Source organism: Papio anubis, chromosome X (genome assembly GCF_008728515.1).
Source record: "Papio anubis isolate 15944 chromosome X, Panubis1.0, whole genome shotgun sequence".
Classification (NCBI taxonomy): domain Eukaryota; kingdom Metazoa; phylum Chordata; class Mammalia; order Primates; family Cercopithecidae; genus Papio; species Papio anubis.
In genome coordinates, this window is record NC_044996.1 from 20249649 (window position 1) to 20274011 (window position 24363).

Sequence of the window (24363 nt, forward strand, 5' to 3'; positions counted from 1 at the left end):
CCTAAAGTTTTTCTCTCCTACCCTGCCTCTTTGCTAAGCAACATATGTTTTCTTTAACGCTTTTTTCTCCCCCGGCATCCCCAGCACACTGGCTAGCTGCCCTAAGCTGTTTGGGCACATGGAATAGGTTGAAGCGCTTAATAACAATTCTTCTAAGGGATGTCCAGAAAGAATGCTGTATTTGAGGATAATGCCAAAATTCCAGCTCTTTGATCTGTTAACTTTCAGAAACTGCTTATCTTTCGTGCTTGCTCTCTAACCAGGAACATATGAGAACAGGGTCCAAAGAATTATTGCTTCCTGGTAATACTAAATCAATACTAAATATAGAACATAAGCCTATTGGGCTTAAGGATCAGGAACGTTTGAAAATAAGCCTTTGTGTTAAATTGTCTGGCTAGCCTCTGAAATAAAAATAACAGCAGTCTCCATGATTGCTACAGTTCTAAGTTACAAACCTTTTTCAATAAAATTGTTGTTTGGCTAATGTTATAAATACTAATTAGCATCAAATGTGATTTTGAGAATTAGAAAAAACTAATTTTCATGTAGCATTAATTCATCCTTCACTACATTCAATTTATTCTTTATTTTAAAACTTCCATGCTGACTGACCAGCATAATTCAGTATCCATGTTATTTTTACCAATTTATTTTCAGACATGCAGGTAACTGTTGCTTGAAATTGCTAAATGATAAAAATAATAGCTCATTTTTGGCAAATGAGCTAAAAGCATCATGACAATTTTTCTGATTAGGCTTAGATTTTATTAATAAAAGGACAAAACAACTACTTGAAGTGAAAACTTCAGATGATTTCATCTTGTTTCACGTACTGACCACTTGTTAGGCACAGTCATAATTTTGGGAATAAGAATCATCACATGACAGATAAAGGTCATAGCAGTTCTTCAACAAAACAGTGCACAGCCCCTTCAGGTGTCCTGAACTGAGCTACATATGACTGTGGACACAGGACAGGTCCATCTGGAAACAATAGACAGTGATGAGCAATCTGTTACTTTTCAGAAAGCAGGAAGGGAAGTGATTCACCAGCTACTGCTGTTAATACATATGAAATAAAGTTTTCAATTTAGCCTTTTCACAAACGAAATGTAGTGCTCCATTTCCCGAAGATGATTCATATGTCACTTTCAGATATAGTCTATATGGGTTTTACAATACAATCAAACCCCATAGAATTTTCTGGAGTGTGTGTTTTTTTCTTAAAAAACACTTAAAGGCACCACACTTAAAAGCACTCTTCTGGAGTGGAGAAGTGGACACAGCTTAATCCCTAGAATGGATGGGTAATTTTTTTTTTTTTTGATATAGAGTCTTGCTCTGTTGCCCAGGTTGGCATGCCATGGAGCCAACACGGCTCACTGTAACCTTGACTCCCCAGGCTTAAGGGATCCTCCCACCTGAGCCTCCTGAACAGCTGAGACTACAGGCACATGCCACCACGTGCGGCTATTTTTTCTGTTTTTTTGTAGAGATGGGGTTCTCACTATGTTGCCCAGGCTGCTCTTGAACTCCTGGTAGATCTTCCCGCCTCAGCCTCCTAAAGTGCTGGGATTACAGATGTGAGCCAAAAAGGGCTGGCTGGCAACTTTTTTTTTTTTTTTTTTTGAGATGCAGTCTCACTCTGTCACCCAGGCTGGAGTGCAGTGGCGTGACCTCGGCTCTCTGCAAGCTCCGCCTCCTGGGTTCACACCATTCTCCTGCCTCAGCCTCCCAAGTGGCTGGGACTACAGGTGCCCGCCACCACGCCCGGCGAATTTTTTGTATTTTTAGTAGAGACGGGGTTTCACCGTGTTAGCCAGGATGGTCTCAATCTCCTGACCCCGTGATCCGCCCACCTTGGCCTCCTGAAGTGCTGGGATTACAGGCGTGAGCCACCGTGACCGGCCCTGGTTGGCAATTTTTATCAAAACTTTAAATGTACATACCCTTGACTTAGCAGTTCTACTTCTGGAAATTTATTCTAAGAAATTACTTGCATAAAGGATATATGTAAGGCTGGAGAGAACAATTCCAGTTCATCCATACACTGAAATACCATGGAGCTACTAAAAAAAAAAAAAAAAAAAAATTGAGAAATCTAGATGTACTGACACCTTGTAATATTGTTCAAGTAAAAAAGATGAGGTGCAGAACTGTAGGTACGATTCTATTTATGGTAAAAAATATTCTTTTTTTATGCATGATTCTATTTATGTAAAAGAAGTGTTTGTTACATATGTACAGAAGCATTTAGAAGACTATGTATCAAATACTTCTAGGGAGTAGGCTTGTACAGAAGGGGAGATTTTCACATTTTGCTTCATATACCTTTGCATTTTAATTTTATAAAATGGCTACATAGCACTTTAAAAATTGAGATAAAATTCACATAAAATCTACTCTTGCCGGGTGTGGTGGCTCACGACTGTAATCCAAGCACTTTGGGAGGCCGAGGCAGGTGTTCGAGGTAGGGAGTTCGAGACCAGCCTGACCAACATGGAGAAACCCCGTCTCTACTAAAAAAAAAAATACAAAATTCGCCGGGCGTGGTCACGCATGCCTGTAATCCCAGCTACTTGGGAGGCTGAGGCAGGAGAATCGCTTGAACCTGGGAGGCAGAGGTTGTGCTGAGCGGAGATCGTGCCATTGCACTCCAGCCTGGGCAACAAGAGTGAAACTCCATCTCAAAAAAAAATAATTAAAAAAAAAATCCACTCTTTTTAAAGGGTATAATTTATGATTTTTAGTACATTCACAAAGTCGTGCAGCCATTAACCACTACCTAATTCCACATTTCACCACCCCCAAAAAGAAACAGTATACCCCATAATAGTCATTCCTCATTCCCCCATGTTTGCAGTCCCTGGGAACCACTAATCTGTATTCCATCTCTATGGATTTGCCTCTCTGAACAATTCATATAAATGGAATCATACAATATGTGACCTCTGTGCCTGGCATGTTTTCCAGGCTCATACACATTGGCATATGTATCAGTAATTCATTCCTTTTTATGACTATATATTACTTTAATACAAAATCTGTAAACAGGTCTGATTTTTAAAATACTCAGAAACAACTTACCCTTCTGTACCAATTACTTTATAGAAACTCAACAAAAACTCTAAATCCAGTCTCCATATTAAAGTGTAGTTTCTGTCTCTCAACTCCTAATACTGTCTTCATTATCTAGTCTCTCAGGTTCCATTTAAAAGGTTACCCGCTCAAACAGTACTCTTGTTTTCATTGGAATATTATTGTTCACACAGTAGAGCTAGCTAGCTCTTTGCCCAGCTGCATTTTATTTTCCCTATCTCCCCACCACTGCCCGACCACTAGCATAAAAACCCACTTATAGCCACTGAGAGGTATAGGCAAAGGTATAATTTGGATGTTTATGGATCTGCTGTCTTTTGACAAGGATGCAGGTCTGGTTGACTGACTTCAGTACACTGACCATGTGTAGATCGTGTCTGCTATCGTGTAACACTTTCCAAATGCCACCATTAACTTATATAGTAATTGGTTATTTTATAGCTTTCATCTTCTGAATAAAAATCACAAATACATTTTTGCTTTACATCATTAATATTCAGTTACCTCATTATTTGAACAAGGCAGTATTATGTAACATTGGTTGATGTATAAAGCAGCATTTTGCCTACACAACTGAGGACTTAGTCTAATATATAAATATAAAAGGGATTGGGTTTTTCTCTTAAAAAGATAAACTAGCCATCTGCTGGCTAGAGAATTTTCCTAAGAAATTCTACCAGGTCCATCCTTTGGAGGAACTTTAGCAACTGCTGGCGACTGCAGTTGGAAAAACAAACAAACAACAAAAAAATAACAGCTTAAATTAGCTAAAGAATAGCACACAACTCCCCATCTCCATATTTTTATGGCAATTAAAATGAGACTTTAAAAATTGGTGGCAATTGAGACTTAATAATGGATTTTAAACACACACAGGCACATATGTGCCAGGCACTACTAGGTAACATTGGCAGTGAAGTACACCATCCTATCTTCCGGAGTTAATTAGAACATGTTACTTGATTTTTTCCCCCCACTCTGCAGGTTAGGAATTGTGTGTATGGAATGAGCATATCCTACTAATTACAACTTTGATTTCTGCCCGGGATGTGACAAACCTCAATATATAAGCACTGTACTAGAAGCACACTGTCCATGGTAATGGGAGTACATTTAAAGATATAAGGTAAAATCCCTTTATGACAATGACAAGGATATTAATCCTGTACCCATATAACCAATCTGATAAATTGTACTAGGAGTTTTGGTTTATTTTCAAAATAACCTTCTAACTAGGTTCCAGAGGATCTGATTTAAACTATGGGTATCTGAACCATGTAATAAAAAAACCAAGATGTAATGCAGTTTGATTGTACTTACAAGATTGCAGTTTCTCTTCATGATAAAACCTTTATATTGTGAAACTTTGAACTGAATTCAAATTCACATTTTTTTTTTCTCCCACATTTGTTTAATGAAAAGTTATTAAGCTAGGCATTTTACTCCGAAATAAAGCAAGATTAAAAGGAACACAATACTATTGCTGTTATCAAATAAGCTTCAGTATACACTTTCACAAAAAAGACAAACAAATATGAAAGTCATAAGTCATTTATTGAATGAATAGTATATGCAAGAATACCAATAAAAGGAAACTAATACTACAAACTACAATTTTGAAAATAAAGCCAATATAACAGGAACAAAATATACATAACATGAGAGGAATGTTTGATTTTTGACCCATAATGCATTCCTTATCTTTACAATTAACCTAAATGTCTGTTAGAACAAAACTGTATACCTTGGTCTAACTTCAGTGCTTTTTTTAAAAAGCAACAACACTCTAGAACACTTTTTCTTTTGCTTTGAGATATTTGAGATTCATACATTTGTTCAAGTACACAGATTCTGATTCAATAGCAGATCTACAGATCTTGTTATCTCTTAATATCTTGAGTAGCATGTACTTCTGAGCAAGTACTATCTGAAATTCCAAAACTGCTGATCCTTGAAATAAAATTTACCTCAGTTGTGGGTTTTTAATAACTTGAGATGAAAGTAAAATTCACCCCCTACCCCCCTCCCCGCCAGGAACAAAGAGCTCTTATTAAAAGTATAGAAACTCAAGTCTATCTTTCTACTCTAAAGAACATTTCCTACTAACATTTCTGGTAAGGCAATAAATGCTCCAGAATAATCTTCAATATACGCTTGCAAAGATTACACTGTTTAATATCAATAACAAAAAACAAAACAAAAAAAGAAAAAAGAAAGAAAAAAGACGCTTCAAAATTTCAGGCTAAAATATGCATAAAAGACAGTAACGGCAGTATTTTTTGAAATGATGTAAATGTTATATACTTATCAAATAATGTCATGCTTATTAAAACTACAGTTAAAGACTTAAGAGATGTACAGTAAATACACTGCTGAGGTCCATTTTTCTAAATATTAATACCACAATGTAATTACTACCCAGAAGATGATGATGCTACTTGGGAACATAAGTACTGTACAATTTTTACATTGTAAGGCACTTTTACTCAGCATGTGACGAAAACGTGATTAGAGAATCAAAACATTGGAGGTTTACAACCAAACATGATTTTTCATGTGAATTCAATTTACATTTGAATTTTTAATGCAAGATTGTTTAGCCAATCACACCACAGTGAGAAAAACAGGTAGTCAGCCACTTATCTAGCCAACCAAAAGGTAAAGTGCTATTCTGGTTGCTAGTGGCAGAAAAAGGGCTGAAGAAACCCATACAAAGTCATACATTTTACTACATAACAAATTCATCAACTGACAGCTATAGTATTTGAACTCCTTTATATAATTATTGACTGGCCATGATTACCCCTGGCACCTTCCATTTTTCCTAAAAAAAAAAAAAAATGATTACAGTAGTTGTTCAAAAATGAAGGAGCTCTGTTGTCCCATGGGTAAGTCTATGGCACACAATGTAAAAAATGATCTAGACACAGTGATTTAAGGATTTTAAAATAATGATTTTCAAGCTGTTGTAAGGAAAGAAAGTACAGATCCTTTGGGAGAAGTCACATAGCTTGGTAAACAAACAGCTAGATCTGTCCTTGCACTTCAAGTCATGAATTTTGAAAATCACATACACACAAAAACCCAATGGCATATTAAGAGCAAAAAGAGAAAACATACAGGGCAACCCACTACTAAAGCTAGTTTCCTTCTAAAAATAGTAAAAGATGGTTAAAATAAAAGCAAGCATTGAGTCCCTTGATTTAAGTAAATGTGTGAATACACACTTGACAAACATGACTTTAAGGGACTCACAGTTTTTTAAAAAAGCAGTCATTAAGCACAGTGTAATTTTCCACCTGTTACATTTTTAAAATGCTGCTCTATCAGATGTAGAATATTTCAATGTACAGTCAAGTTAACATGATTATTCCTTATTTAAAAATCTGCTTTATTGTGGTGGCTTAATAATTCAACTAGTCAAAATCCCTTCCCTTGGTATTGAGGTGCTATGGTAATATCAGGCAGACCACAACTAAAGTTATTTGGTTTTGCCATAAAGAAATGCATAAATGTGCTTCAGCAGGTAAGTGGAAGAAAATATCACTACCTAGAAATGCCAGTGTGAAAATCCTTTCTAAAAAGCTGGGTTCTTAGGCTTTCAAAACCAATTCTGACAATCGATAAAACACCACCAAGCCCTACAAGAAGAAAAGTAGGGCACAAAAGCCTATTTTATAGATAACCAAAGCAATGACTGAAAACATTAAAATATTAAATAAAGTTTCTAAAATAGTGGTCACAAAAGTAAAAATAAATACTGTTTTATGCAAAGACTTTTTTACTCTTACAGCACATGAGACCTCCTTACGTACTCTGCGCCAGTATGAGAAGTGTTCCACACAACAGGGCACTTGAGAGGAACACGTCTCGGACATGATGTCTGAAGTCCTTAGCAAGCGGTAACCCTTTCTTTCCATCTTAAAAACATTTAATTTGCTGTTGCCAAATGTTAGTTTAAACTTGAAGGACTCAATCATTTTGCCAGAAGTCCTCTGTATAACATGGAAAGAGAGGAGGTGTGCTGTCAAGAGAATTTTGGCAAAAGCACTGGAGCTCATAGCTTATAATTAGCAGTTGCCTGAGTCCATGCTGGTCAGTGAGAACAACTTTAACAGGAACCAAATGAAAAGCTTTAGCGTACTTCTTGGAAGAGATTTTTAGCATGTGCTGTTAAAGCCAAGAGAAAAAGGAGGTTCTCTTCATTTCTAGCCTCCATTACTTGAGTGTGAAAAAAAAATCCACAAATTACCATGTGCTGCCACCAGTGGCATGTTTGCATTGTAAAGGAAAATTTGCTTATGCTTTCCTTTGAGTATGGATCCACTAAACAAACTTAAACACTCTAAACAGCAGAACTATGTTCAGTCCAGAAATATAGCTTCCTTTGTTTCATCTGCTTTAACTGTTGACACTATACACAGGGTTAATAGTGTTTCAATTGCTTCCCAGAAACTGCAAACTATAGCTACGTAATATCAACATGTCAAACTCAGCCTTCTAGTGAAGGCTCATAAAACAAACAAGACATTTTTAGGCAGTTCAATGAAGGATCTAAGAGTTGGGCAGTAAAAAGTTACAAACCCTTTTTGATTTTAGAAAACAGTGAAAAAAGAATAGTAGTTATGGATGTCTTATTCATTCCCAGTTTTCTAACTCTGTCCCATGAACCTGTTTAAAAGATGATAAAAAAATGTAAAATATGATGCTTGAGGGGAACACAATCAATATAATGTTATTGAGGAGTGTGATTATCTTATTGATTTGACATTACAACTATACTTATTGATAAAGCAGATAGCTTGTTTTTATGGTTACAAAATCAGCTAGTTAAAAAAAAAACAAAAAAACAACTACTATGCAAGCCTACAAAATCCTCAGCATTTTAGTAACATGCTCTTAACTAAACATAATAGGATTAAAAAAATCTTACTGCATACCATTACGTCAACATGTATATATCAGTGTGTATTGTATCCTCACAACAGATCCCATATAATTAACTTTCATACCTAGTTTCCATTAAGTTGCTGCTGAGTTAGTTGTTGCTGATCAATTTCTACTTTTCCTCGGCTTTTACTCTCTCGTTCCTCATCTTCTTCATCTCTCTCATCATTTCCGCTATGATTTTTACAGTATAATCTACAACGATGAAAGACAAAAATCTCAAAATGCTTTGTCACTGTTGAACATTCCTACCAACATCAGTGGATGAGGCTAGTGCCCATTTAAAACATGGGTTTCCTCATCCACACTTTAAAAAATACTCCCCAATTAGTTACAGACCCATTTTTTTTTTTTTGAGACAGAGACTCACTCTGTCGCCCGGGCTGGAGTGCAGTGGCCGGATCTTAGCTCACTGCAAGCTCTGCCTCCTGGGTTTACGCTGCCTCAGCCTCCCGAGTAGCTGAGACTACAGGTGCCCTCCTAGTTTTTTGTATTTTTTTAGTAGAGACGGGGTTTCACCGTGTTAGCCAGGATGGTCTCGATCTCCTGACCTCGTGATCCGCCCGTCTCGGCCTCCCAAAGTGCTGGGATTACAGGCTTGAGCCACCGCGCCCGGCCACAGACCCATTTTTATCTAAAAGATAGGAAAACACACTATTATTGAGATAATAAAAGTTCATCTGAAACAAAATCTCTGGTTTAAGATGACAGTTATCATAAAGCAATTCCTCATTTTGCCCAATGAGATTAAAAGCAAAGTTTTGGCCAACTTAAAAATACCAACCTTCAGGTATACTGATGAAATAATCAAATTCTATAAATGTGTTTCATATATTTAATTTAAAATCACATTTCAGGAAATATATATTCTATCTATACTGCTGCCTTCTGCTCACATTTGATGAAACAATTTTACTCAAACTCTTCAAATGTCTTTTCATTATCAGCATCCTAGCCTTCACTGGAATACCTACATGAGTCATCTAACAGTTTTCCGGCACTGCATTTGGCTATGTCTCTTTTAATCTAGACTGGTCCTTCCACCTTCTTGTTTTTACATGACACTGACTCTTTAGGATGAGATCAGACCAGTCTGTCAACTGTAGCACATTCTGGACTTGTCTAATTGTGGTACTGTTTTATTTGGTTCTCTCTCGCCCTGTATTTCCTACACACTGGGAATAAGGTCTAAGGGCTTGGTCAGCTTCAGGTTCAGCTTTTCTTTTTCAGTCAAGACATTTTGTAGGCAATCCTGCATACTTCAGGAGGCATCTAATTTCAAAATATCCTGCTACTGGGTAACACTATGTTTGATCATTTGGTTAAAGTAGTGGTGATGGCCAGATTTCTCCATTGTAAAGGTAGGTTTTCCCCTTTAAATCTGGCAAGTTATCTCTGGAGTGACACTTTATCATGCTTGGTTCTAACCTTTTATTTGGGTATACAGACTGTATATTTAAAATTCATAAGTTTTTTTTTTTTTTTTTTTTGAGGCGGAGTCTCGCTCTGTCGCCCAGGCTGGAGTGCAGTGGCACGATCTCGGCTCACTGCAAGCTCCGCCTCTCGGGTTTACGCCATTCTCCTGCCTCAGCCTCCCGAGTAGCTGGGACTACAGGCGCCGCCACCTTGCCCGGCTAATTTTTTGTATTTTTAGTAGAGATGGGGTTTCACCGTGTTAGCCAGGATGGTCTCGATCTCCTGACCTCGTGATCCGCCCGTCTCGGCCTCCCAAAGTGCTGGGATTACAGGCTTGAGCCACCGCGCCCGGCCTAAAATTCATAAGTTTTTAATAAAAATCATAATATAGGTGATTTGGACAATCAAACAAGGGCAGGCTGATTTGAGCCCTTTTTTTCTTTTTGTATTATACTTTAAGTTCTAGGGTACATGTGCACAACGTGCAGGTTTGTTACATATGTATACATGTGCCATGTCGGTGTGCTGCACCTGTTAACTTGTCATTTACATTAGGTATATCTCCTAATGCTATCCTTCCCCCCTCCCCCCACCCTACGACAGGCCCTGGTGTGTGATGTTCCCCACCCTGTGTCCAAGTGTTCTCATTGTTCAATTCCCACCTATGAGTGGGAGGCGATTCCTCAGTTTTATGTCTATTATACATAAGACGACAATGGAAGAATGCTTAGAACATGTTCACTGGATGCCCTCTTGTGGTCAGCAATAGATAAAAGAAATCATCTAGGAATTCACATGTCTAGTTTAGATTACCTAAACTAGGTCTAATATTTGAGTAGAATAAAAGGCAGAGGTGGGGTTCAGGACACAGTGGACAACAATAACAACTGACTTTAATCTAGTTTTGTTCATTATTTTTCTTTTTAGTCTTAAAACATTTTCAATAACTTTCAAAGAGCTAGGGAGAATTTGTACACTTCAAATACTACACATTGGGAACTACCTTTTTACATTTTTAAATCATGAGTTTAAATATCAAGAGTGAGATTCCTACACAATAGCACCTACGAAGAATCTTCCCATAAAATATAACTTGAATCTAATTAAACTTCTGAACCAACTTTTAGTTTACAAGAAATGGGAGAGAGGGATGGAGACACAAGTTAAATGACATCATGAAATGGCAAAGAGACAAATCTAGAATGTGGGACTTAGGACAATTTATCGAGGCTCTTCAATAAATAAGGGGACAAGTATGTCCGTATTTAGACTTAAGAGACATATCAAATGCAATGGATGGACCTTGCATGTATCCAGATTTGAACAAATTAAGTCTAAAATGAGATTTTTTTTATACAACTGGGCAAATGTGAAAATGGATTGGGTATAAGATGATACTAAGAAATAATTGTTAATTTTACAAAGTGTGATAATGGAATAATAATTATATAATGACAAGAGATCTGAAATTTTGCTTTAATATATATACTTCAGGAAAATAAACAATTAGATAAAGCAACTGTGGCAATAACTTGGTAACTGCTGATATGAGGACTTGTTATACTATTCTGTTTTTGTTTACATTTGAAAATCATCTTTTTAATAGAAAGTTTCCTCTAAAAGGACAAGTGCTTTGTTATTGGAGCAACTTTTAATCATTTTACGGGATTAGTTTTTACTTGCAGAATATTTCCCATAGGCCCTTATATGGCCTTCACTAGTCTAGGTGCCAAGGTCACAGGTGTCAACTGGTCAAACAAGGTCCCTGCTGTCACAGAACTCCGTTTGTTTTTTTTTTTTTGAGACGGAGTCTCATTCTTTCGCCCAGGCTGGAGTACAGTGGCACCATCTGGGCTCACTGCAAGCTCCGCCTCCCGGTTCACACCATTCTCCTGTCTCAGCCTCCTGAGTAGCTGGGACTACCGGCGCCCACCACCATGCCTGGCTAACTTTTTGTATTTTTAGTAGAGATGGGGTTTCACCATGTTAGCCAGGATGGTCTCGATCTCCTGACCTCATGATCCACCCGCCTCGGCCTCCCAAAGTGCTGGGATTACAGGCATGAGCCACCGCGCCCGGCCAGAACTCCATTTTTTATGGTGGGAGGCTGACATTTTAAAAGAATCCATATTTAAATGGTTAAAAATACAATAAATACAATAAATACAGGATAAACATAAATAACAATTATTATGTACCCCTCCCTCGTCTTTCGAATAGGAATACAGTCAGGACCCAGAAAGGGCTGGTAAGGAAGAAAAGCCATAGTTAGGAGACAGGGAAGCCATTTCTTTTTTTTTTTTTTTTTTTTGAGATGGAGTCTCGCTCTGTCGCCCCAGGCTGGAGTGCAATGGCACGATCTCGGCTCACTGCAAGCTCCGCCTGCCTCAGCCTCCCGAGTAGCTGGGGACTACAGGCGCCCACCACTGCGCCTGGCAAATTTTTTGAAGTTTTAGTAGAGACAGGGTTTCACCGTGTCAGCCAGGATGGTCTCGATCTCCTGACCTCGTGATCCGCCTGCCTTGGCCTCCCAAAGTGCTGGGATTACAAGCGTGAGCCACCGCACCCGGCCAGGGAAGCCATTTCATTCAGAAATATTCCTCCCTGTATTTCCTCCTATTTGTCCCTTCTTCTCTTGCCAAACTACCCACCTATATGGGATCTCATTTGAACTCAATGGTCTCTATCTGGAATCTACATTACAAGTGGATTGCAGAAACAAATCTCAATAGGAAAAAAATAAAAGAGCAATTCAAATCATTATGGATCCAAGTACAAATATTTTTGTTTTGAGAGGGTCACTGAAATATGGTTGTCTAATAGCTAAAAAGCAAAAACAACCTAGACGTCTGAAAAAGGAACCAATAGAATAAACTGATATACCTATATAATGGAATACCATGCAATCATTAAAATAGATGTAGGCTGGGCACAGTGGCTCATGCTGTAATCCCAGCATTTTGGGAGGCTGGGGCGGGTGGATCGCTTGAGCCCAGGAGTTTGAGACCAGACTGGGCAACATGGTGAAATCTTGTCTGTACAAAAAAAATCAGCTGAGTATAATGGGGTGCCCTTGAGGTCCCAGCTACTTGGGAGGCTGAGGTGAGAGGACCACCTGAGCCTGGGAGGTTGAGGCTGCAATGGGTTGTAATCGCACCATTGCACTCCGGCCTAGGTGACAGAGTGAGAGTGTCTCAAAAAAAAAAAAAAAAAAAAACCCAAAAACCAAAAAAAACCAAGATGTAAAATTGATTAATGTCACACAAAAATGTCTCAGATAAGTGGAAAAGAGATTATAAAACGGCATAGATAAGAAAATCTTTTTTTTTAAGAAAGCAAAGGAATAAAAGGATGGCTGCCCCATAGGCAGAGCAGCAGAAAATCTTGTTTTTATAAATACATGCACATAATCACATAAACGTCTAAGAGAAAACATTCCAAAAGATTTAAAATTATTACCTCTGCGTGGTAGAATTAAAGTTGACATTAAGTATTTTTTCTCATCTATATTTCCATTTTTCTTCCAAAATGAAAATGGAAATATTTTCCATTTAAAACTATTATAATAAAAGCATCTAAAAGTTACATTTTAAATATAATAGTTCTCCATATAATCTGATTTTGGATATTTAAAATCAGACTGTTATTTTAAAATGTTAATGGCTACTTTAATAATAATATACTGCTCATGAAGATATTCAAACACTACAGAATCCTATCATGGAGAATATAAACTTGCCTCTTCTCCTCCATCCCTATGTAACTAATGAGAAGTAATATAACCATTAAGCTTGTTGAATACGTTTCTAGAGATTTTTCTACGTACACAAAAACATACACACACATATGTGGAAGGAGACCTTAAGGAGGGGTGAGCAGAAGGATGGTGATGTGGGTCTTTGACGACACTGAAAAATTGCCTACCACATCTGGATTGCTTTTCTCTGCATATCTTTTAGGTGAGAAAGCAACCCTCTCTCTTGTTAAGCTGCTATTTTTTTTTTCTGTTATATAAGGTAAACACAACCATTACAAGTGAAAATTATATCACATTTAGCCTTTCAAATGTCAAAAAATTTGGATTTGATCAAAATTATACCAAATTTATACATTTGGTGAGAATAGGTGTCTTTCGAAGCTGAGTTTTCTATCAAGGAACATAATACATTTCACCACTCATTTCAGTCCTTTGTAAAATGCAATTTTTGACCAGGTATGGTGGCTCACAGCTGTAATCCCAGCACTTTGGGAGGCGCAGGTGGGTGGATCACTTGTGTCCAGGAGTTTGAGACCAGCCTGGACAACATGGTGAAACCTTGTCTCTACAAAAAATAGCAAAAATTAGCCAGGCATGGTCACGTGTACCTGCAGCCCCAGCTACTCGGGAGGCTGAGGTGGGAGGATCACCTGAGCCCAGGAGGTCGAGGCTGCAGTGAGCCATGATCATGCAGTGGCACTCCAGCCTGAGTAACAGAGTGAGACCCTGTCTCCCCACCCACACCCCAAAACAAAGCTTTGTGTGTGTGCTTTTTTTTTTTTTTTTTTAAAGAGAAAAGAAATATTTTATTTCCAAACATGACTTGCTCTCTCAGATGCAGCTGTGTGTGCTTTGTTTAAATGGAAAAAATTCATCTTTAGTGTATGTGTGTTTGGCGGGGTATGGCAGACGATTTTCGTTTACATTTTCTAACTAGTTATTACTGGAATTGCTTTTTAAAAGTCATCTCACATTCAGCAATCTTACTGAGCTCTTACTAATTTTAATAAATTCAAAGTTGATTCCTTTGAATTTTCTTGGTAGACAATGATATAAGTAACAAATATTGATCATTTTATTACACACTTTTATTTATTTTTATTTGAAATGGAGTTTCGCTCTGTTACCCAGGCTGGAGTGCAGTGGGGCAATCTCTAGGCTGGTCTCAAACTCCTGACCTCGTGATCTGCCAGCCTCAGCCTCCCAAAGTGTTGGGATTACAGGCGTGAGCCACTGCGCCTGGCCTTATTTTTTAAGTTGAGACAGGGTCTCACTATGTTGCCCAGGCTGGTTTCTACTTCCAGGGCTCAAGCAATTCTCCAGTGTGGGCCTCCTGTGTAGCTGGGGCTACAGGCATGTGCCACTTTGCGTGGCTAATTTTTAAATGTTGTGTAGAGATGGGTCTTACTGTGTTGCCCAGGTTGGTCTCAAATTCCTGGCCTCAAGCAATCCTCTTGCTTCGGCCTCCCCAAGTGTGGGATTATAGACGTGAGCCACTGCACTGGGCCTCTTTCTTTTTGTCTTGCATCAGCTTAACCCTCTAGAAGAATGTTAAAAGTCATGCTAGTAGTTGGCATCTTTGTCTTCTTCCTAATCTGAATTAAAGTATAGTCTAATGGTTTTCAATTAGAGATGAACATAAGAATCACTTGGGGAGTCATAAAAGTGCATGGTTTGGGCCCCAACCCAGACCTACTAAATTTAAATCTCTACGGGTAGGGCTCAGGCATGAACATTTTAAAAGAGGGTCTTATCCACACCACAGTGATTCTGAGGCTCACTCCTGGTTAAGAACCATTGTTCCTTTACTTTAACAACAAATAAGCTATTTGCTGTTGTTTTTCTCATAAACACCTATTAAGATTCCTAGCTTACCAAGAGCACTTGTTACTTTAAAATTCAGAAACTGATGTTGAATGTTATCAAATGTCTTTTCACCATCTATAAGGAAGGTGATAAGATTTTTATTTACTCTACTAACAAATTATATTAATATATTTCCTAATTTTGAACAGTCTTTTTTCTTTCTATTTTTAAAATTATATAGAGACGAGAGTCTCGCTTTGTTGCCTGCACTGATCTGGAACTCCTGGCCTCAAGCAATCCTCCCACCTAAGCCTCCCAAAGTGTTGAGATTATAAGTGTGAGCCACTGTGCCCAGCCTGAACAGTCTTTCAATTCTTAGAATACAGACCTGGATTTGATTTACTAATATTTTATTTAAAATTTTTGTATATTTATAAAAGTGAGATTGTGGCTGGGCATGGCTCATGCCTGTAATCCTAGCACTTTGGGAGACTGAGGCAGGGAGATCACTTGAGCCCAGGAGTTTGAGACCAGTCTGGGCAACATAACAAGACCCCTCCTCAAAAAAAAAAATTAAAAAAATTAGCTTGGCTATAGTCCCAGCTACTTGGGAGGCTGAGGTGGGAGGATCACGTGAGGCCAGGAGGTCAAGGCTGTAGTGAGTCATGATCACACTACTGCACTCCAGCCTGGACAACAGAGTCAGATCCTGTCTCAAAGCAAAAAAAGGGAGACTGGTCTACAGTTGGTTTGTCTGTCTTTTAACGTATCTTTGTTAGGTTTGGTACCACAGTTACGTAAGCTTTACAGAATGAAGCAGTAAGTTTTCCATCTCTTGCTATGTGCTGGATCTCTTAAATAACATTGGGATTATTTGTTCCTTAAAGGCTTTATAGAACTCCCTTGAAAACATTTGTGCCTTGATTATTAAACAGAATTTGGCAAATTTTATTATATAGCATAGCACCTTATGTAAGCACCCAAATGGCTTGGTGACTGCTTGTGCACATTGTCTTTTACACAGAATACTAGACCCGGAAGTTATTGGTTTATTGCATTCTAGGCATGTGAGAGTAAGGAAGTGCTTTACAACTCTGGACAGCAAATAAAAACTTCAGGGGTCCCTGCCAACTTATACTCCAGTTGATTAAACAAATGGAACCATTACATTAACACCACCTAGCTCAAGGCAGCACAGGTAAGTGGAAGACCCATAAAAAAGAGGGTGACCCCCAAACCCAAATCTTCAAACTTTATTTTTTCACCATCTTCTCAAGAGAACCTTTTGCCTTCTATCTATCACATCCTATTCTAAGCTACCAATAATTCTCACCTGGACCACCAGCACTAGCCTCCTAACACATCTCCCCATTTCCACCTCTGCTTGTGTCTCACCCAGGGCACTTGCATATGTTGTTCTCTCTGCCCAGAATACCTCTCCCAACCAAGGCTCACCTTTGTCCTTAATATCTCAGCTTAAAGCTGAGCACTATTTCCTTCAGAAAATTCTTAAAGACTCCCCACTACAGACTAGGTTACCTCTTCCTTCTTACATGCTCCCATAACACTTTGTAACTTCTCTGGAACACTTATGCTGCTATGTTGTAATTGCATATTTGTCTGGCCACTTAAATAATAGGTCTCTCCCAATAGATTGTAAGCTTCTTGTTGCCCAGGCTGGAGTGCAATGGCACAATCTTGGCTCACTGCAACCTCTCCCTCCTGGGTTCAAGCGATTCTCCTGCCTCAGCCTCCCGAGTAGCTGGGATTACAGGTGCCTGCCACCACACCTGGGTAATTTTTGTATTTTAGTAGAGACGGGGTTTCACCATGTTGGTCAGGCTGGTCTCGAACTCCTGACCTCAGGTGATCCACCTGCCTTGGCCTCCCAAAGTGCTGGGATTACAGATGTGAGCCACCGCACCCGGCCCAGCATATGTAGTTTTGATCACTGTTATATGCCCAGCTTCAAGCACAATGGCTGGCACACAGGAAGCATAACTAACATTGGATGGATGAATGCTAATCCAGGGATATGTAGTCAGAGGAAAATGCCAATTGTAGTACTCATTCCTTACACAATGTGCTCAGTATTCTATTCTATACTTAACTAAATATCACCTAAGAATAGAGATTGAGTAAACTAATGTCATCTATTTCAGGACAGTTACTTACTAACATGTTTAGGGAAATAGACAATTGTTGTTTTCTTACTTGTAAATTCCTCGTGACATATTTTCAATGTATTTAGCTTTGTCTTGTACTCCACAGTGGTAATGGTAAGTCTTAACACAGGCTTTTATTTCACATCCAATAGTAGCACCAGGCTGACTGCAAAGTGTACATTTCTGTATAAGGAAAGAGAAATAATCGTAAGCAGTATTTCAAGAAAACAGCAGCCATTTTCTATTGAAAAAGAATACACTGAAATTATCACGTAGCATATAACTGAAATAACGCTGCAACTGAAACCATACTTTGATAAGCCCTCTAATATTGCCATCCCCTGATGTTTCTATTATTTAACATTTATAAACTGCTGGCTTGTTAGAAAAACTACTGACCATCCCAGGTCTGACATCTAAATGTAGGTAAGACTCTCCTCAATACTGCCAAATACACAAAAAAATGATGTTGTATATTTTAGTGGTTGGTTTCTTTCCCTCCCTAAGATCAGATCCTTTCCTATTATGATTAGGGGAAAGAATAAGAAACCAGAAAAGCAGTTCCCCCACAGAAGAATCACTACCAGTAGACAAAAGTGCAGAGGGCGACTAAAGGGGCTGAAATCTTTTCAAGACTTCTCAGTTTGGCCTAGATAAGCCTTGCCTGAAGAATGTTCGGAGATTAAAAGGTAACTGTTGAAAAAGGGGTTTCAAGTCAAATAAGTTTGAGAAAGGATAGGTTAAGCACATCACTTTATTGCAGGACTTCTCACAGCCTTTTCTCCAAGGGTGGGGGCACAGAGTAAACAGTTTTCAAGTTTACTGAAATCTAGATGCCCTTTTATCTCTGGAGGGGCGGGGGAACATCTTGATGAACTAACTTCCTTTAGGGCACACTTGGGGGAAATGCTAGGTTAGTGTTTACCCCAACCCTCAATGGTGCAGAGGTAAACAATAAGTTGGTAAGATAATTGAATTGCTATCTTAGTCACCTATTTGAACTTTAGCTGTATTATACAACACTGCTCTGAATAATACGATAAAGTGGTTTTTCCTTTTTTCAGTACCACAAGCTCTGTTATGAAAGTTTCCTTTTCAGCTGGATGCTCATGCCTGTAATCCTAGCACTTTGGGAAGCCAAGGCGGGTGGATTGCATGAGGTCAGGAGTTCATGAGAAGCCTGGCCAACATAATGAAACCCTGTCTCTACTAAAAATACAAAAATTATCCAGGTGTGGTGGTGCATGTTTGTAATCCCAGCTACTTGGGAAGCTGAAGCACGGGAATCACCTGAACCCGGGAGGCAGAGGTTACAGTGAGCCAAGATTGCGCCACCGCACCCCAGCCTGGGCGACAGAGTGAGACTCTGTCTCAAAACAACAACAACAAAGAAGGCCTATATGAAACAAGTGCCACAAATTTTGGTAATTGATGAAGCAAGATGATGGATAGATACGTGTTACTAGGCTTTCCAATTGTGGTATGTTTGAAAATTTCCCAACAAAAAATTTAAAAATTAATTTCTAGAGACAACTGATATTATTATAGCATTCATAAGCTATAAAGGAGTAAGTGATCAATAAAGATGCCAATATTTCTTAGAGCTACTTGTTGGTAATTCAGTATGTTTAACATGAGACTAAGGTGTGTTTTATATTATTTTATTTAAAAAAACTTTTAACGCTATGACAAACATTTTAAGAGGCAGTCCTGTGTATGTGTACTTTAAAAAGAAAGCCCTGAAAAAAATTTCCTTTAAGCAAGCTTACACAATGTAACATTTTAAACTTAAAAAAGTTTGTCACATTCATATCTTCATTTATTTTATTGTTAAAGGCTTGCAAATGCCTTGAAATGTATATAAATCTCAGTATAATCCTCTTAAGTAATGAAGTTACATAGAAAGAGAAATAAGTTTCAGTAACATCAACATCCTTTATTATATTACAAATAAGTCAATATACTTTGCTTTAACATATGAACTACTTTATATAAAATTTTCTGATGACTGGATAAATTTGGGATGTACTCTAAATTTAAAGCAGCAAGTCAAGTGTAATGTTGCATAACAAATATAAAAACTACAGACCATTCTTTTTCCTCGCTTAATCTCCTGAAGTACAGTTTTAATATCAAAGTCTCCAAATTCTGCTCTTGAGGTTGTTGTGAGCTGGACTGTGCCAGAAGAAAACAACTAGAGAAGAAAAATGCAGGAACATTAACATTCAGAATCCTTATGAGGAAAACATTAAATGTGATAACAAGTGTGTTATATTTAATTTCTGAAGAAAGATAATCTTTCCTTAATAATCAAGTATCTGCTCAAATATTTTTAATATATTTACATGTCTGATTAAAATACAGCCAAAATTATGGACATTGAAATAAAAATGAAGATTGCCAGTGTGAAGCCAAGATTAAATCGCTTCAAGCAATGAAAATTTCAACAATGTCACTCTATTCTCAACTATTTTACATTTCCACAAAGTTTTAAAAAACAGTTTAAATTGGCAAATTTCAACCATAGATGCAGATCAGAATCACTTGGGGGATTTTGTTTTTCAAACTAGACACATATGAGATCTATTCCACAGGGTTCCTAGATGCACATATTTTGGAAAAAGCTCACCAGGTAAATATGATATGTACTCTGGTTAAGAACCTGTGACATAAATAATGTAATTTTAAAAACCTTATCAATGGGATGAGTCATTCAATACACTCTAAGTCAAAGATATTTATGTATACTGTAAGTCAGGCATGGATCTAAGGATGTCAAGATAAAAACTTATTCTTATCTTCAAGGAATTTAAGAGTCTGTTAGGGAAGATAAGTTCATAAATGAATAACTGTAATACAGTGTGTTAAGTACAACAGAGATAATTATTAGGTTATAGTAAAAGTCTAAAATATATTTCATGACATGCTTATAAAGACAAAATTTTTACAGTTATGAAATAATTAATTACAGATTATCCTAACTACAGTAACTATAATTAGAATTACTTCAAATCCTACTAAAACATAAAGGCTATAATTTAATAAAATCTAAATTTTATTAAGATTTGGGATTACAAGATATACTATTCATAACTCTAAAATACTAATACTTGTGGGGGAAGTTTTTTGGTTACTAGCTAAATGATTTTTAAAAAATCACTTGGGCTTTTAGATCACAGGGGAAACAAAGAAAAACAAACAAACAAACAAAAAAACAAAATTGGGCTTAAAAGAACCATGGTTACCATGCACTTATAATGGGCAGCTGCCTTCTTGGCATTAAATATATGCAGTTTTCCTCGTGCTTCATTTTCTTCCTCCCCTACATGGCAAAATCCACATTTAGGCCTGGTGTCACTAGGGCTGCTTCTGTGTGGAGACCTATCTCTCTGCAAATGTAAAAGAAAAAAAGAACTTAAAAAAAAATCATGAAAATATGCTATCAGTATTTCAAGCTTATTTAACATTTCAAATGATGAACTTCACCTATAGTTTAAATGAAATATTCATGGTGCAACAAAAAGTAAGAATCCAACAGTTTTTTTTACTTACATAGGAACTACTTTCCATTTCGTCTGTTCCATGGGAGGATGTGGACCTGGTATCTTCTGACAGTCCTTTAAAATTAGTTTTTCTTGGCCTTCCTTTGCGACTTTTCTTTTTACTTTTAGGTGATGAGGGCTCCAGTTCGTGTTCATTAAAACTTTCCTCTAAATCAGCTGCTTAAAAATGAACAAAAACCTTTTATGGACCAATCTCAAAATAAGTATTAGTTCATGGGTCTTTAGGACATATGTTTCTTCTTAGAATGAAACTGTCTCCAGAAATGAGGAGAAATGGTCTGCAGTATGCTCAATATAGCAACCCAATGTTTCAGATAAATACAATAAAAATCAAATACAAATAGTTTAGTAAATTAATTTTTAGAGTTTGCTTTTGTATTTTTTTTTTTTTTTTACCATAGGTTTCAAAGAGTTTGTAAAAGTAGAACACTTACCTAGAAAATACACTTATTGTAACTTGGAAAACTAAATGAAAATAAAGTAGATATATTTGTGCTATCCAATGTGGTAGCCACTAGCAACATGTGGCTTAAAAAAATTAAGTCAGTTATAATTAAACACAATTAAAACTTCAGTCTCATAGTCACACTGACTGCACTGCAAGAGCTTATTAGCTATATGTGGCTAGTTGCAACTGTATTAGACAGCACATATACAGTGTCACTGTCACAAAAAAAGTTCTATTGGATAACATTGGTCTAGATTACTCTTCAAACTATCATGAAAACTGAATGAATAAATTCAACAAGGAAGTCATTTACAATTGAACTAATGGATCAAGTAATTAAACAAATATTAAGTACAAAAAGAATTTCTAATACAAGCAGTAAAAGAAGTATGTTGCTAGTTAGTTGCATATGCTTTAATGAATTAAGCAAAACTTACGCAGAAATTTGAGAACTGCATTTCTCAGTAATCTGAAAAGAATTTCTACCATAATGAAAGGTGTTTCATCAGTAGTTTACTATAAATATTTTATTTATTGAGGGCCTCTGTATAAGATAATGTATTAATATTTAGTGTTTAAAAGGGTAATAAAAACCAAATGTTCACTTGCCATAAGGTCAAACTATGGAAAGTTTTAGGTATGGCTCTAATATCTTCACCATTTTTTCCTTTACCATGTTATTGATTATAATTCTAGAGACTAATTTCTCAATGAGAAACCATATCAACTCCTATGCTCAGATGTTAATATCTTTCCTACTACTTTGAAGGTTGTTTATTAGAAACGAAAGTACATTTATTATAAGAAAAGGGCAATTCAGTTGGTATACCTGAATATATATAAACTAAGGGAACTACAAGTATTAGGTTGTTTGCAAAACAGTTAATAACAATATACATGAGTGCAACTTCACAGAGCTGTGGTAGGACCTGAGGGAGTTAAGGGGAAAAGGTAAAAGTTATTGGATAGTGTTTTATAGGCAACAACATAAATTCATGTGAATAACTTCCTGTGAAGACAGAGAAGTCAATTAAAGATGTTTTCTCTCCTCAACACAATAGCAAATTTCATGTCAGAATATACTACTTAATTTAAATATTCAAACTGACAATCTTTAATACAGGGAATTTCACTAAAAGCTGTCAGAATCACTTGCACTTGGCTGGACACGGTGGCTCACACCTGTAATCCCAGCACTTTGGGAGACCGAGGCAGACAGATCACGAGGTCAGGAGTTCAAGACCAGCCTGGCCAATATGGTGAAACCCCATCTCTACTAAAAATACAAAAAATTAGCTGGGCGTGGTGGTACGCGCCTGTAGTCCCACCTAATTGGGAGGCTGAGGCAGAAGAATCACTTGAACCCGGGAGGCAGAGGTTGCACTGAGCCAAGATTGTGCCACTGCACGTCCAGCCTGGGTGACAAAGCAAGACTCCATCTCAAAAAAGAATTCTTGCACTTGCCAAATATTAAAATTTCTCAAAATGAAAAATCGTAACCGTTTCAATCATTCTAAGACATCTATGTGTATGTATATATAAAACATTCAGTTTTATACATATGTATACACATATAATATATTCAGTTATCTATTATGAAAATAAGCATCACTAACACCATACATAACACTATTAAATAACATTTAATAGTTGTTTAACAAATAACATTAATAAACAAATAAGATGTTTAATAAATAACATTATTAAACATCTATAAAAATTACTTAAGAACTGATTCCATTATCAAGCCAACATGATTAGTTTCCCACATGGCATATTTGTTCTAAATATGAAATCATTCCACAAAAATTTTTAACAACTTTAACATCAATAGTAAAAGTCACGAAAAATTCATATATTTAACTATATTAGACTTTCGAACTTCTGAAAAGTATAAATTAAAAAGTGATAAATTTGGGCCGGGTGCGGTGGCTCACGCCTGTAATCCCAGCACTTTGGGAGGCCAAGGTGGGCAGATCACCTGAGATTGGGAGTTCGAGACTCTCCTGACTAACATGGAGAAACCTGTATCTACTAAAAATACAAAACTAGCTGGGCATGGTGGCGCATGCCAGTAATCCCAGCTACTCGGGAGGCAGAGACGGAAAATGGCATGAACCCGGGAGCCAGAGCTTGCAGTGAGCCAAGAGCACACCACTGCACTCCAGCCTGGGCGACAAAGTGAGACTCCGTCTCAAAAAAAAAAAAAAAAAAAAAAAGTGGCAAATTAAAAGGCAGACAATAAACTGGAAAAAGGCCGGGCATGGTGGCCAAGGTGGTTGGATCACTTGAGGTCAGGAGTTCGAGACCAGCCTGGCCAACAAGGTGAAAACCCATCTCTACTAAAACTCCAAAAAAAAATTAGCTGGGTATGGTGTCGTGTGCCTGTTAACCCAGCTACTAGGGAGGCTGAGGCAGGAGAATCACTTGAACTCAGGAGGCAGAGGTTGCAGTGAGCCGAGATCATGCCACTGTACTCCAGCCTGGGTGACAAAGCAAGACTCTGTCTCAAAAATAAAATAAAATAAAATAAAATAAAATAAAATAAAATAAAACTGGAAAAATATCTGCTTCTGCTGTACCTCTGACAAAGAATTAGTATCGTTATGACATGATAAACTCATACAAGATTAAGACCCAAATGGAAAAATAGATCAAGGATATAATCAGATAATTCTCAGAATATAAGTAGTTAATAAGCACATTTTAAAAATATTTAACTTCTCCAGAACCAAAGTGCAAATTAAGTGATATATCATTTTCACCTATCAAAACAGCAGACTTTAAATAGTTATTAAAAGCTAAAATAAAAACCACAATGAGATACCATCTCACATCAGTCAGGATGGCTATTATTAAAGAGTCAAAAAACAATAGATGCTAGTGAGGCTGTGGAGAAAAGGGAACGTTTATACACTGTTGGTGGGAATGTAAATTAGCTCAGCCACTGGGGAAAGCAGTTTGGAAATTTCTCAAAGAACATAAAACGGAACTACTATTTGACCCAACACCACCATTACTGGGTATATATTCAAAAGGAAACAAATCATTCCACCAAAAAGACACATGCACTGGTATGTTCACCACAGCACTATTCATAATAGCAAAGACAAGGAATCAACCTAGGTGTCCATCAACAGCGGACTGGATAAAGAAAAT

At 37.3% G+C, this 24363-nt stretch overlaps 1 protein-coding gene across 3 annotated transcripts in view; it reads right to left on the bottom strand.

Annotated features, from left to right (window-relative positions):
• Window positions 1-4637: 4637 nt before the first annotated feature.
• The window catches only part of PHF6 (PHD finger protein 6), a 56169-nt gene continuing 36443 nt past the window's right edge, over window positions 4638-24363 (bottom strand). The window contains exons 6-11 of one of the 3 annotated variants that reach the window (XM_003918301.4): window positions 20746-20912; window positions 20439-20582; window positions 19283-19387; window positions 17243-17376; window positions 8115-8244; window positions 4638-7773 (exon numbers count right to left, since the gene is read on the bottom strand). In XM_003918301.4, coding sequence (XP_003918350.1) covers window positions 8115-8244; window positions 17243-17376; window positions 19283-19387; window positions 20439-20582; window positions 20746-20912 — 680 coding nt within the window. In that variant the 3' untranslated portion in view covers window positions 4638-7773. Of the gene's footprint in view, window positions 7774-8114; window positions 8245-17242; window positions 17377-19282; window positions 19388-20438; window positions 20583-20745; window positions 20916-24363 lie in introns of all 3 variants that reach the window. The other 2 variants (XM_009198277.3, XM_009198276.3) reach the window with 2 other exon arrangements.